This window comes from Lycorma delicatula, chromosome 1 (genome assembly GCF_047948215.1).
Source record: "Lycorma delicatula isolate Av1 chromosome 1, ASM4794821v1, whole genome shotgun sequence".
In the NCBI taxonomy this organism is placed as follows: domain Eukaryota; kingdom Metazoa; phylum Arthropoda; class Insecta; order Hemiptera; family Fulgoridae; genus Lycorma; species Lycorma delicatula.
In genome coordinates this window covers 235,304,679-235,319,073 of record NC_134455.1, presented here as the reverse complement: position 1 = coordinate 235,319,073, position 14,395 = coordinate 235,304,679, and the positions used below count along the sequence as shown (strand labels likewise).

The 14,395-nt window shown below is 32.4% G+C and overlaps 1 protein-coding gene across 1 annotated transcript; it reads left to right on the top strand.

Annotated features, from left to right (window-relative positions):
* Positions 1 to 1,740: 1,740 nt before the first annotated feature.
* Positions 1,741 to 13,605, top strand: LOC142329674 (cytochrome c oxidase subunit 4 isoform 1, mitochondrial-like). The gene is made up of 4 exons (XM_075374362.1): positions 1,741 to 1,768; positions 6,969 to 7,162; positions 9,047 to 9,239; positions 13,339 to 13,605. Exons 1-4 carry the CDS (start codon positions 1,756 to 1,758, stop codon positions 13,518 to 13,520), a joined length of 582 nt encoding a protein of 193 aa, XP_075230477.1. The 5' UTR covers positions 1,741 to 1,755; the 3' UTR covers positions 13,521 to 13,605.
* Positions 13,606 to 14,395: the final 790 nt, after the last annotated feature.

The following is a 14,395-nucleotide window of genomic DNA, read 5'->3' as shown; positions in this document are numbered from 1 at the left end:
CTGCATTTGCATGTAAACTAAAATCCTATTTCAGACTTAACCAAACCTGACTGGAACCCTGTACCTTGAAATAGCATAGTGTAACCATAAGGAAAAGGTTGATAGTTATTTTTAAGTTAGTGCGATACGAAATTTTAGTATTAATTTATTTCTTGAAACGATTCAGTATATAATACTTTCAACTGTTTTCTGCAAACTGCGAGTATAATCTATTTAGTTTATTGATGATTTAAACTGACTGTAAAGAATAATAAGCAAAGAATTAATTTGCTTATTTAAATAACTCGAGTAATCTAAACATAGAAAGTCAGTCATACCCTTTTTTATTCAAACAATAATAAAAATGAATTTTAAGTTCTACTTTTAATAAATCACTCGTTGTTACAATAATATACTGCAATTTAAATTTTTGGGAATTCATTGTAGAATCCTATACTTTTGATCTTAAGTTTTAGTGAAGAGAAATGAACTAGTGATGATAGGCAACCATTGACCCTACTTTTGGGTGGTATTTTTACACCAAATGGTGTTTTAAGGTCTAGAATAAAACAATAAACCTTTCAGACGACTTCTTCCTTTAATATTTAATATATTAAACAGAATAAAAATATTGCCAACGGCTGAGTGTTTTTCCTCAAATTAAGCATGGTGATTTCTAGTCTTAATAACAGCGATTTTGTCCAGGAAGGATATTTCTCTGCAATTACCAATTCATTAAGTTTGTCCATAATGAAACCTATGAAACCTGTATTTATTTGAATATAAGTTATATTAATATCTTTATGAACAGTCATCTCTGGAGCACATTCATAAAATTCAAATCTTTCTTGTCTAGACCAGAAATCTTTTTTTTTTTTTACTTTAAAATAAATTTAAACTTAACAATGTTATAGCTAGTTTTTTTTTACTGCCTTTTAAATTTACTACAAAATTGTCATTCTATTATCAACTATCAAAATAATGTATCAGTCTTTCCATGACGCTCTTCAATCTAAATTTATTATAAAAGTTTTCTATGTTTGATGTATGTTAGAATGAAACTTAGAATATTTAATTACATCCAAAAATTCCTTCGTTTTAAACTTACTAGGAAGAGAGAGATAACAATTATTACTAAATAAAATTAAAAGTAGAATTTGCAAAATTTATAAATATATACAAAATAAAATTTTTAATTTAAACGGATTAAATGGTCTATTCAGTTTTCTTCCTAGCATTTTTTTACACGTTGATTGTACACCCCCTATGAATTTAGTACTCTCTCTTAGTACTCTATATCATTGTTTGAGCTAAATGACGATAATAATAATGGTCTTTTTATGTGCTTTGTATAAACCTTTTAGGGCCTTTTCTCTTTTCCCCTACAATGGTTTTTTTTTACGTTACGTATTAGTAATTAGTCACGTTTAAACCAATTGGTCACATTTAAACATATTAAATACCACGAGGCATTGGTGTCTCTGCCTATAATCAGTGTCTCGATTTTATTCAAATATGGGTCTTCCAAATATGCCTGAAAGAGTCAATATAAGCATTATTGCTTTTGCTTATAAATATAATTTAACCAACTAAACCCACGCTCGCTTTACTCGCTAACCTTGACTAGCGAGCGAAACGAGTGCGTGTAGATTAAGGTTGGTTACATGATTATATTTATAATTTCTCGGGTTTAAACATGAACAATTGCTAAAACGTAATGTAAAAAATAAATCATTGTTGGGGAGAAACAGAAGACTCAGTTTTTGTACTCAAGGGATGACTATAAAAAGTGAGTATAAATTAAATTTAATTTAACAATTAAATTTTATTTCATTTATTTTAATTTTAAATGTATTTTTTATTCCTAGCTTGATGTGTTAATAATTTGTTTTCAAAAACACACCTACAAATAGATAATTATACGCTAAACTTCTGGACAAATCTACAAAACTGCCAGCAATTTTAGAAAAACATTGTTAGATGGCATTAAAAAAATATCATGATGCACAAGAAAAGAAAACTAACAAACTAATTTTATGGCAAGTTTTGATTAAATGTCAAAATCAAATAAAAATTAGAGTTGCAACTAGTGACCTATCATAGTCAACAACTTGCTGTTGCTCATTAACTGTGCTGTACTATCATGAAAATCATCATTGTCAGATAGTCACTGCTGGTGCATAATCAATTTTTATTAGTTACAAGGTAAACCGCATCATATCACAGTGCAGTCAACTTGCAGAGCAGCCTATAATGTTTTATGTTCACTCAGCATGATGAATTCATAAATCTACAAGAATTTTTTTAAATTTTATGCCAGAAGCCTGTGTTTTCCTGAAGTCTGTATAACTGTTTTAAAGTTACATCCGGGACCACCGTTAGGAGGTACTGCTTCAGAGGATGAGATGAATTACTTGTAGCGTGTGTGAAAATGCCATGTCTGACCGGGGTTGGAACTCGGGACCTCCGGATGAAAAGCCGAAACATTACCACTAGCGCCAGGGAGGTCGATAACTGTTCAAAGTTAAGAAAGCGTAAACATACGGATGAGCAGAAATTCGATTGGGAGTGGCATGTGAAGTGGCGAGAGCAATGCCTAGTACAACAGGAGCGACAGTGCGATGGGTTCAGGACTGAGTAGAAGCGGGAATTCAGTTACCTTCTTGCAATCGTGTAGTTCACCCGTAAATTGTTATCGACCTTTAATCAGTAATTCTATTTTTTTATATACCGTTTTTTCAATACTAATTTTGATTCAATAACAGAAATTTTTTAAATACTTAATCTACCTAATGCTTCAACCAAGATGCAGTCGTAGATTAGTAAAAGAAATACCTCTAAAAAGCCAAAGCAAATGTATAATAATGAATATCTACAGCAAACTAATAGAAGAAAATCCAGCGAAAAATTGTACGTAAAGTGAAAACAGAATGAAATAAACTGGGAGAAAATGAGAGTTTAGTACGCTGGGTAATAGAAGTGTAAAAGTCGTAATAGAATGAAAATGAAAGTTAACTTCGACAACTTCCAAAGATGCACGTTAACGATATATAATATACGAGGTGTGTTCAAAAGTAAATAAAATTATTTTATTTATTCGTCTACATTGTTACCCCCTTCAAAATAGTTCCCGTTAGATATTATACACTTATTCCGGCGCTTTCCCAATTCCCGAAACGCTTTTGGAACTCTGTCTTTGGAATAGTGTTTAGTTCTTTCAGATATTCGCTTTTAATCTTAGCTATGTTTGCAAAACGACAGGCCTTTAAGGTTCTCTTTATTTTTGGGTTAGAAAAAAAGTCACACCATTCTCCATGTCTGGAGAATATGGCGGCTGGGGTATCATTACAGTGTTTTTGGCTAAAAATTGATGAACAAGCAGTGAAGTGTGAGCAGGCTCATTATCGTGGTGCAAAAGCAATGAATTGTTTCGCCACAAATCCGGACGTTTTTTCGGATTGCTTTACGCAAACTGCGTTGAACTTGTAGGTAATACTAAATACTTGTAGGTTAAAATCGAAGAACACTCTGAGCATAACGTTCACATTCGATACACGATTCGTACTTGTTGAGCTTCTTTCGGTCTTTGTGATCCAGAATGCTTCCACTGGGACGATTGAGCCTTAGTTTCGACATCATATCCATAAACCCATGTTTCATCATCTGTAACGATAAGTTTCAGTAGTTCTGCATCGTTGTTGACTTCATTTTGCAACTCCTGAGCAACTTCCATTCGCCGCTGTTTTTGTTCGAAATTCAACAATTTTGGAACAAATTTTTCTACCACACGTTTAGTACCTAAAACATCCGGAAAAATTTTATGGCATGAGCCAAAGAGATGTCCCATCAGCGACTTCTCTGATTCTGATTCGGCGATCATTCATAATCATTTCTTTCACTTTTTCAGTTTTCATCGGTTGTTGATATGCTGGCGCGCCCGTTATCTTCAACGTTTTCACGACCTTGTTGGAATCGCTTATACCAATCGTAAACCCTTGTTTTACTCATAGCAAATTCACCAAAAACAATATTAAACATTGTTAAAACATGGCTACACTTCATTCCATTCTTATAGCAAAATTTAATACAAATTTTCTGATCCATTATTTATACAAATAAAAAATCGCCTATCGTACCAAAACATATGTTATCCTTTTGACAGCTGACAAGATTAAAACATCCAATATAGTTAAAAATGTACCCACACTTTTCAGACATGTTTACCAATACAACAAGGTAAAAATTCCGAGAATTGGACTAATACAACCGTCAAAATCTCGTTATTTTTTGAACACACCTCGTACAATTTTCATATAGAAACATAAAGCCCTGCCAATATTGAAAAAGTTATTCGTTTTAAAAACCGAACACCCAGATTTGCAGATGAATTAGTTATGAAACTTACGGAAAATTCTGAGGAGTAAGGGATATAGGTGAAAAAAATTGAAAAACAGGAAAATTTTAGTAGAAAAACAATGTATACACGTATTAAACGAGTAAATTATCAAGAAAATGAGCACTTACAGACGAGAAGGAAGACCGATATTTTTTTCAGATGAATCTTGTATTCACTTGGAAAAAGTTACGGTTGGATCGATGGCTCAAATAAAGGCTATAAAACACCTGTATCCAAAGGATCGAAGCTGATATTGGTTCATGCTGGTAGTGAAGCAGGAAAAATTCAAAATGCTCTTTCATTTTTACATCGGGCCAAAAAAAGTAAAGTACCGGAACAACATGAATGCTGATAATTAACGAAAAACAATAAAAACTATTTGTTACTTAACCATGTATGAACAAAACTAGCATTTTCATTAAAATGTCATTGCTAATCATTTACACTTATGATGTTTACTATATTCTAAGATTTAAAAAAACCTTATATTCAGCCATTATTATTATTATTATTAACTTTTTCAAGGTTAGTGTAAAATATTCATTAAAATAATGTAGTAATTTGTAGTATCTAAATTTTTTTTGACCAGATCAGTGTACACGATTACCCAACCCTTATTAAACTCATTCTCATAGCAGTTAATAAATAAACGATAAAATTTGACCTAAAATTTAGATGCATAATTCCATTGTTATACTGAAATTTTTTCTAAACTTTTTCAGCATTAATAAAAAACCATTTAATATATTGAGCAACACGAGATTTACTTATTGCTTAAATAAGAAACCGAACAAGTATATTGTTTTTTATCTCAAACAGATAAAAAACATACTGTAAAAATTTTATACAGTATTTTTACTGTAAAATTTTCATACTGTAAAAATTTCATACTGTAAAAATTTACACAAATGCAAATTCTGACGTAAGAATCAGAATTACTGAATCTATTCCTGATATCCAAATCCTAACTGTATTTTCTATTCAGACCTATAATGTAAAGTACCCTTCCTTTTTCTTAAACTAATTTTACTAAGAATGATATCTTTCAGTGCAATCTATAATAAATTCTAGAAAATTACAGAATATGACTGCTTTGTCATGAAATATAGATTTTTTTTTAAACCTTCATGTAAATATGTTTAATTTCTGATATTCTATTTATGAAAATATCCTCATTAAAGTGAGTTTCTGTTAAGAAAAGGAGCCTTCTTAATGGAAACTCTCTCAACTTTGGCAATCTTTCATTTACCAATTTGAACTACCTAATACAAATTAATCTTATTTTTAAAAGATTATAATTCTGATTTTACTTCGTCTATTGATAAATAAAAGTATTTCATTTGTTTATTTTTAATAGCTTCAACATTGACTATAACATTGGTTCTAATGTGATTTTTAATTACAGTAATTTATCAGTCTTGTTCAAAGAACAACATTGTCAGAAAATGCTTCCTTGTTTTAATTTTCTCTTTTCTTATATTTAAAATATAAATTGATGTTACAATTACAACTAGTTGAGTGTTTTATGTGAGAAACTTCTTTTAGGTTTTTACCCTTTCATAAAAAATACAGCTAATTTTCACCAAATTTATCAACACTGTTTATTCCAGTAACTAATTATGGAATGATAATCCTAGCAAATTAGTTTTTATTTGCTTCCTTTTATTCTAAATTTGAATAGAAAGGGTTTCAAATATTCAATATCTGTATAGAATATGTATTGTAGTTTATTATTTATATTCTGATATAAATAATAAGATATTTCATATCGTTAGATATTTCATATCCATTTTTGTAAACTGAAATGTTAGTTATTGGGTAGGTTACACAATTAATTTTACATATTAAATAGAACTTCGTAAAGATACTTATTAAAGATAATTTGGTGTTAAGATTTTATTCGCAATACTAATTAAAAAATTATTGTATTAAAAACCATGGAATTTTTGTGAGAAATGAAAACAGATATTCTTCTTTCATGTTACAGAAGTTAGTTATGAAAACTACTTGTTATGCAGTAAACTATTATTAACTACTACATAACTTTACAACATAATAAAATTAATTTAGAGATACTTAGCCAACACTTTATTAATTTAGCCAACACTAAGCCTAATCCTCCAATTCTAAATAAAAATAAAAAAGAAATATCGCCTTTTAGAACTCTGAAAGTTGAGGAACAAAACCAATTTAAGATTAAAAAACTGTATTTAATTTGATACGATGTTTGTAGCTTTTAGCAAAAAAAAAACCAGAGCTCATATAATAAAGGTAACATTATTGAAATAAAAATTAACTGAGCAGTAAACATTATTTCCAGCATAAACGCACCATTGAAATTAATTACTAGTAGGCCTTAAGATACTTGAAATAGTACCTTTAAAAATATCCAAGTATCAAGTTGTTTTCCCTGCATTCAGAACTTTTAATGAGATTGACCAATTGTAAACAATTATCAAATTTTATAAAGTTATATCTTATTTAGATATTTATAATAATTTTAAAGATAAGAGCTGCATAAATGTATTTTACTACCAAATGTGTAAATTGCAATTTAGCATTTTTAAAATAAAATTTCAATACTGGATAATAGGTAGATTATGTCAACCTAGCTACAACTTGCTAGTCAACAGTGTTCGCCATACTTACCCTATTGGTAGCTGGGAAAAAATCATTGGAGATAGAGAAATCGTTGGCCATGGAATAAATGGAGATCCAACATATTTTGATTGTGTAATGACGCCTTGTCCAGCAATTCGCTTTCAGAGCAACAGTCCTTACATACAGGTAACAGCCAGATTTTATCAATTACGTCATTGTAAATGTTTTTTATACTAAACTTAAAATTTAATTTTTAATATGAGACTAGTTTATCAAGAACCCTTTTAACATGAACCAATTATTACTACTACAGTAAACAAGGCCTAGTTAATTATTCCATTGATAACCCTTCAATAAAATGGTTGTATTTTTTAATATGTTGTTGCAAGTATTTGGGGGTTTCATCTTAGTTATTAAAAAAAAAAATTAAATTAACAAAAATTATCAAATATAATCAAGTGTCTAATGTTTATATAAAAAAATCTAAGATGTTTAAGTAGTTATACTTAGATACAGACTAAACAGATAGCTCAAAATTCTTTTATTGCATTAGAAGAAAATATTCATAATGAAAATTTTAATTCATAGTTTATTTTAAAGCTTGTCCTTTAATGAGTTAATATTGAAAGCCAATAAAAAAAATAAGGCTACATGAAGCTCCAAATTTTACTTCATTTTTCACTTAATCATTTCCATTATTAAGGTATTTAGCAAATGGCTTAAACATAATTATAATTGTGTTAAGAAAGAAGTTAATAATAGCTGGAAAAATTTTAATAATGTTTTACTGATAAGAGATATTGCTTAAAAGCTATCAAATCAGACATTGCTGCAAATACTTAGTAAAAAAAGCTGGAGTAGTAAGATTTATCTGACTCGCCTGCATTTTTAAAATTCTTTTCTAGTGTTCCCTAAATATTAAACAAATTTCTACCAAGGATTTACATAGGCCTTAAGGTTTTTTTTTGTTCATTCTGGAAAATAAGACATTTGCTTTATGTAAGATCTTTGCTTATTGATATTTTTATCAAATTTTAAATGTATAACACTTAATAAATTAATTACTTGAAATGTTGAAATTTACATTTTGAACAGAAAAAGTAGTGCACATAAAAGTTCCCAATTTAATAAATAAAATATTAACAAAAAAATAATAAATATGAGTGTAATCTACTGAGCAATGACTAAAAAAGGAAGTCATGTAAGAAGTATAGGTACATAAATCTTAATTTTCAAGTTAACAATGCTGAAAAGTTTCATCCTGATTTTTGCTCTGTAAGTAATATAATGCACTATTAAAATAAATTTGGCATGAGAAATATCAAAAAATATTTCCCAGAAATGAATCTTATTTTATAGAGAATATCCTCAACTGAACTTTAATTTAACATTAGTTAGTGTTACTGACACAAACTAAAGTACTGGTGAACTGTTAACTGTTTGAATTATTAATCACTCATGAGGAATCTGCAGATATGGCTTATGCATTGATTTTACAGTAGGATTTTAACAATATGCACGCGGTATTTTTCCTGGTGCTAGTAATCATGTTGACATAGTTTTATGTGAAGCTAAAGTTAAAACGATTGAACCCTTGTCCCACAACAAGTTTGGGGAGAATATATAGGTTACTTAATATTTTAAAGACTTGTATAAATGTTACATTTTCACTGAATGTTTCAGTTTGTGTAGAAATATGCCACGTGACGTGACGTGACGTGAGTGAATGGATTGAAGTCTATCACTGCATACCTTTATGATTTACTGATGAAGCTTCTTTTAACCATGTTGGTATCAACATCCAAAGTTCTCACTAGTGATAAGAAAATTTACATGTTACAGAGAATAAAATAAGCAAGACTTTTAGCGAACCTGTGATGTGGTTATTGTACTCTTTCATAGTCTATCTGTATTTTGACAGATATAAATTGATAAAGGAACAATATTTTACAAATAACATAATGTTATTATAACAATGCTATAACATAATTGTTACGTATTTGTTACATATTTGTTATGTATTTGTTAAATGGGTTACAAGTTAATTTGAAAAGAACTTTAAAATTTCAGGCCCTTAGAGAGAAAGAAAAATGTGACTGGAGGAATCTAACTATAGAAGAGAAGAAATGTTTGTATCGAGCAAGTTTCTGCCAAACCTATGCAGAAATGACTGCACCTTCAGGAGAATTGAAGTCAATAATTGGTGTAGTATTAATATTAGTTTCCTTTGCAGTTTGGTTATTCATTTTGATAAAGACATTCGGTAAGTAAACCATCCCATTTACTCTTTTACTATCTGAAATTATTATTTTATACACATATACTTTCACTATTAAAGATTTTATTCTATCTATATATAGGAGAAGCTATTACTTTAGAAATTCATTTAATCCTTGCTACCTATATTATTTTACTTACTTTTGAAGTTCCAGTGTGTACTTCATTCCCAAAATTATCATAAATGGCCAAAAATTATGGAACCTCAATTTCTATGTTCAATCATTTGTATAATTCGACATAAGTTTCCTTGAAGTAGCTTGTTTTTTTTATTTAAAACAAAGGAAACAAATATTTGATAAATCAATAGCTTACCTTCATTGTATATGAAAAAGAGTTAACAAATGATGCAAGATTTTTTTATGGCAAACTGATTATGGGATGATAATGAGAGTTAAGTTGAATAACGTCACTACATATTTGAGAAATGCACTGTACAATTGTCCAGCACAGTAAATGTGTAAATGTATAACATAAAAATGGTTTTATGACAGAACAGAACAGAACATTTTGTTCTGTTCTACATTCGTCTAATTTCAATTGAGTAAAGAAAAATACAGTGATTATTTTTTGACTATTGAAGGAAATAGAGAAATACTTATTTATATAATATAATAAATTTTCTAATTAAATTTATTTAGGATTCCTGACACAAAATATGTTAGACAAAATAACTAATGCAAATAATAACAAAGTATTTTATTGAATTACAGTATTTTGTTTTTAGTCATTTATTTTGATGTAATCGCAGAGTAGGGTAAAAAACAAAATGTTAAATAATTTTATTGTTGACTCATACCTACTGTTTAAGTAATGGGATAAAACACTTTGGTTTTAGTATAAATACAAATAGACTGTTTGTGCTTATAAATCCAACACCACTGTTATAAATTTAAAATCAATTTGAAAATAGAATGTTATAAGGTTTTTTGTCAGTGTTGCAGAGAAATACCATTTATGTACTCCCCCACAAGTGGGGTTGTCGGACTTGCAGAAGTTGTGTGCCTGCACGCTACCAACTAAAACTCCTAATTGACAGTTTCTCCCCACCCAAGGTCACATCAGCAATTAAGCACAGCATGACCCCAGGGGTGCCTTTGAGCTCAGGGAAACAAGAGTCCCTGTGACTCATCACAACCGCCCATCTGCACAAGCAAAGATGAACGATGGCTCCACAGAAGGCTGTCAATCACCCCTTTGCTCTTCAGTCCAGTTCACCTGGTCTCAGGACTTTTTCTGTTGCATCAATTTATGACCTGGTCTCAGTCTTTATTCTTGCATGCCCCTAACTCCCGGGAGGAGGAACTAGGCCCAACTATGTCATTCCCAGAACCCCACCCAACGACTGGGACTCAGTCTTATGTTACTTCACTAAGGTACATCTTACATCTTAACATCTTACATCTTACATCACTGGAATGAAGTATTGGCCTAGGCCACTGGAACGATATCACTCTCCAGCGCAACCACCCAGCATGGAATCCCTGCTGTTCTGATCTGGATTGGATCTATTTTCTTTCTTCCAGTCATTAGAATCATCGTAGTTTTCCGGTATGGGAGATGTAGACCTCTAGCCCTCATCCAGTCACTGACTATTGTTAACACCTCGTTTGACGCTGCAGCCACCTCTTTTTCACCTTTCGCCGTAATACAAGGTCGTTCGTGAAAGGTCCGGTTTTATAGAAAACCGGACCTAATACTGAGTCCCTCAACACATCCCTTTCCTTCTGTTGCAGCAGTGGCTTGTACACAAAACCAGACCCCACCGCAAATTTATTCACTACAGTTAGCATCACAGCGATCACGTTGTCAGGGTCTTTCCTTACAGTTATAATGATACATTCTTGTATTTCTCCATGAGAAAAATACATGTTCTGCCATATCTCTATCACAATATTGACATTCTCAGCTCTCCGCCATGGGCCTCGCGAAGAGGTATGCTCTGAAGAAACCGTGATCAGTTAAGAATTGAGCGAGGCAAAAATTCAGTTCTGTTTTAAATTCTTAACCACTTCCTCAGCCTTGGTACGAGTTTCTTGCATGTGGAATGTGAAAGATCGTCTGCAGTCAAGCCACATCCCAAGGTATTTTTAATTTTTTACTGAGTGAACCGGTCCTTCTGCTGTTCTGATCTGGATTGGATCTATTTTATTTCTTCCAGTCATTAGAATCATCGTAGTTTTCCGGTATGGGAGATGTAGACCTCTAGCCCTCATCCAGTCACTGACTATTGTTAACACCTCGTTTGACGCTGCAGCCACCTCTTTTTCACCTTTCGCCATAATACAATGTCGTTCGCGAAAGGTCCGGTTTTATAGAAAACCGGACCTAATACTGAGCCTTGAGGGACTCCGCTCGACACTCTAAATCTAATTTCACTATTACCAGTGCGGTATATGATGATCCCCTTGCAAATATCTTTGAATAAGCTTTCTTAAACAATCTGGTACCTTCTTCCCTCAACTTTCCCAACTTCCCTCAACAGCGTAAATATGGCCTTGCAACTGAGAGTTAAGGTATTTTGTACATCGACCAGTACCACCACAGGATGTGTTCACCAATTGTCCACCAGTGTCACAGCCGCGGTGTCCACCAGTCTCATTATACCCTTCACCGCGTCAGTAGTTAATCTCCCCGACCGGAATCCGTATTGCCTATTAGGACAACCCTCTTCAATATGTGTTTTCAGCCTGACCTCAATCATTCTCTCTAATAGTTTGAATAAATTATTCATTATGCAAAGTGATATATAACCTACTAAACCTTCCGGTGCATTCGGTTTCTTAATCAGAGCTAAACATAAGCTTTCCAGGAGGTTGGAATGTAGTCCCCTCACAAAATCTCATTCATGACCCCCAAGTATGGTTGCCTGGTTGCCTGGGGCTTCTTCAACCAGTATCCGGACGACCTCAACTGGAATGCCGTCTGGACCAGGCGACAGCTCTTGTGCAGCTTCATTTTCTTTCCTGCAGTCTTCAGTTCATCCATGGCAGAGAGGTGGTACGTCTTCCGCTACTAAACTCTCTTCTCTAACTGGCTATGGCTGTTACTTATATCACCGGATACTGATATTACGGATATCAGCTATCACCAGTTACTACTGATATTCCCTTCCCAATGGGTCAACCAATGTCTTGGCATAATTCAGTTCAGCACTTTGACTTACCTCGACATACTTTCCTTACATTTGCTCTTTGAGAAGCTCTGTTGGCAGCCCCCAGACTCTTTTTCGTAACATCTCTAGTCTCCACTAATCTCTGGTCATCTCTGGTCTGGTCTCCACTAATATGTGTACCTTCGTTCAGGTGCTTGAACTGTGACTCTAGCTTTCTCACATTCTTTAGTAATGATTTTTCCTCTGTGTCAGTGATGTTGGCAAGCCGTCCACCAATAACTTCCGCGAACCGGAAGTTCTTGATAACACTTACAGCTTTGACCAAATGTGGTTCCGTTGTCTACTCAAAATATCATAAAGTGGTTCGATAGGCTTTCATTTTCTAACACTCTCAAATTGCAGTGTCAATGCGTGTTCTTCATAAATAAAAAATCTATCGCCGAGCTCGAATCCCTGCGCCAAAAGGTCGGCTCATCGTTATTCATGTATATTAATCTCCATTTTTTTATGCCAGGTATTGTTCTTTTATATAACGTAAACTCGGGCGACTTGGCATTATAATCTCCTATTATTACCTTCTTTCCTCTCAAAGTTCACAAAGCTCTCCACACCTGTACTGGAAGAATGATACCCTGCAAATATAACATTGTCACCCAGATCGTCCACACAAAGCAACACCACTAATCACATGTACCAACTGGGATCCCCACATTGGTAAAACCTGATTGCCGCTGCCATCATCTCATCTTTAATCCATTTAGATCTGCTTACTATTGAAGTATTGGCCTAGGCCAGTGGAACGATATCACTCTCCAGCGCAACCACCCAGCATGGATCGTGCAACCATGCTACGAATTGGTGTTTATTTGCAGTTAGAGTACAGTGACAAAATTACAGATAAATTTAATTAGATAAATTTTATTTTAATCAAATAAATTTTCTTGTCTCATAATTTAATAATGTTTTTCAGTATCGAATCCTTACCCACCTCAGATATTTGATTATGAATGCATTCGTGCAAGAGTGAAAAGAATGATTGATGCTGAAATAGGACATTTAAACGGAATATCGTCCAAGTGGGACTATGAAAATGAAACATGGAAGAAAGGTTTTGATATTCCATATTACAGAGGCAAAGCAGAGGAAGATTAAATTCCATTTTTCTTTTTATAATGTTTTTTGTAACTATTGTATTCTTTTGGTAACTATTGTATTCTTAAATTAAACAAAATGATGAAAAAAATCTGTTTATATAAATTTACTTTAATCTAACTCCCTAAGATCCCTCATATTTTTTATTATATTGAATTACCCACCTCAGATGTTTGATGCTAAAAAATTCACACAGAAGGTTTGGAAGAGGTTTCGAGTATATGAACATCTAACTTTTACAAGCAGAATACCAAGCAGAATCAACTGGAACAAGAACTTAAAGTAAAATACCAAGGGGGACTTAGACTATGGTGAACTAAAGACTATGATCAATTTGATTGATCAACTCCTGAGAAACCCCTTTTATTAAACCCCATTCCCCGGCTTTTATTCTTCAACTGTGCCTCACTTTTCTGGAACATGGAACAAGAAAAGCAGACCGAACAACTGGTTTATACGTAGGTGGTACAAAGACATGGAAGGAACTAAACATTAGAGGAACCGTAGTTGGCTGCTGCCATGGAGGAACAAGTTCCCACTTTACTGCGCTTCCACCAGTATTCACCTCACCTTACTTGTGTAGTAGTAGTGTGTAAACATGGAAGAAAGGTTTTGATATTCCATATTACAGAGGCAAAGCAGAGGAAGATTAAATTCCATTTTTCTTTTTATAATGTTTTTTGTAACTATTGTATTCTTTTGGTAACTATTGTATTCTTAAATTAACTCCCTAAGATCCCTCATATTTTTTATTATATTGAATTACCCACCCCTTGAATTTTTTAGCATTAAACATCTGAGGTGGGTAGTTCAATATAATAAAAAGTTTGATGCTAAAAAATTCACACAGAAGGTTTGGAAGAGGTTACTAATGG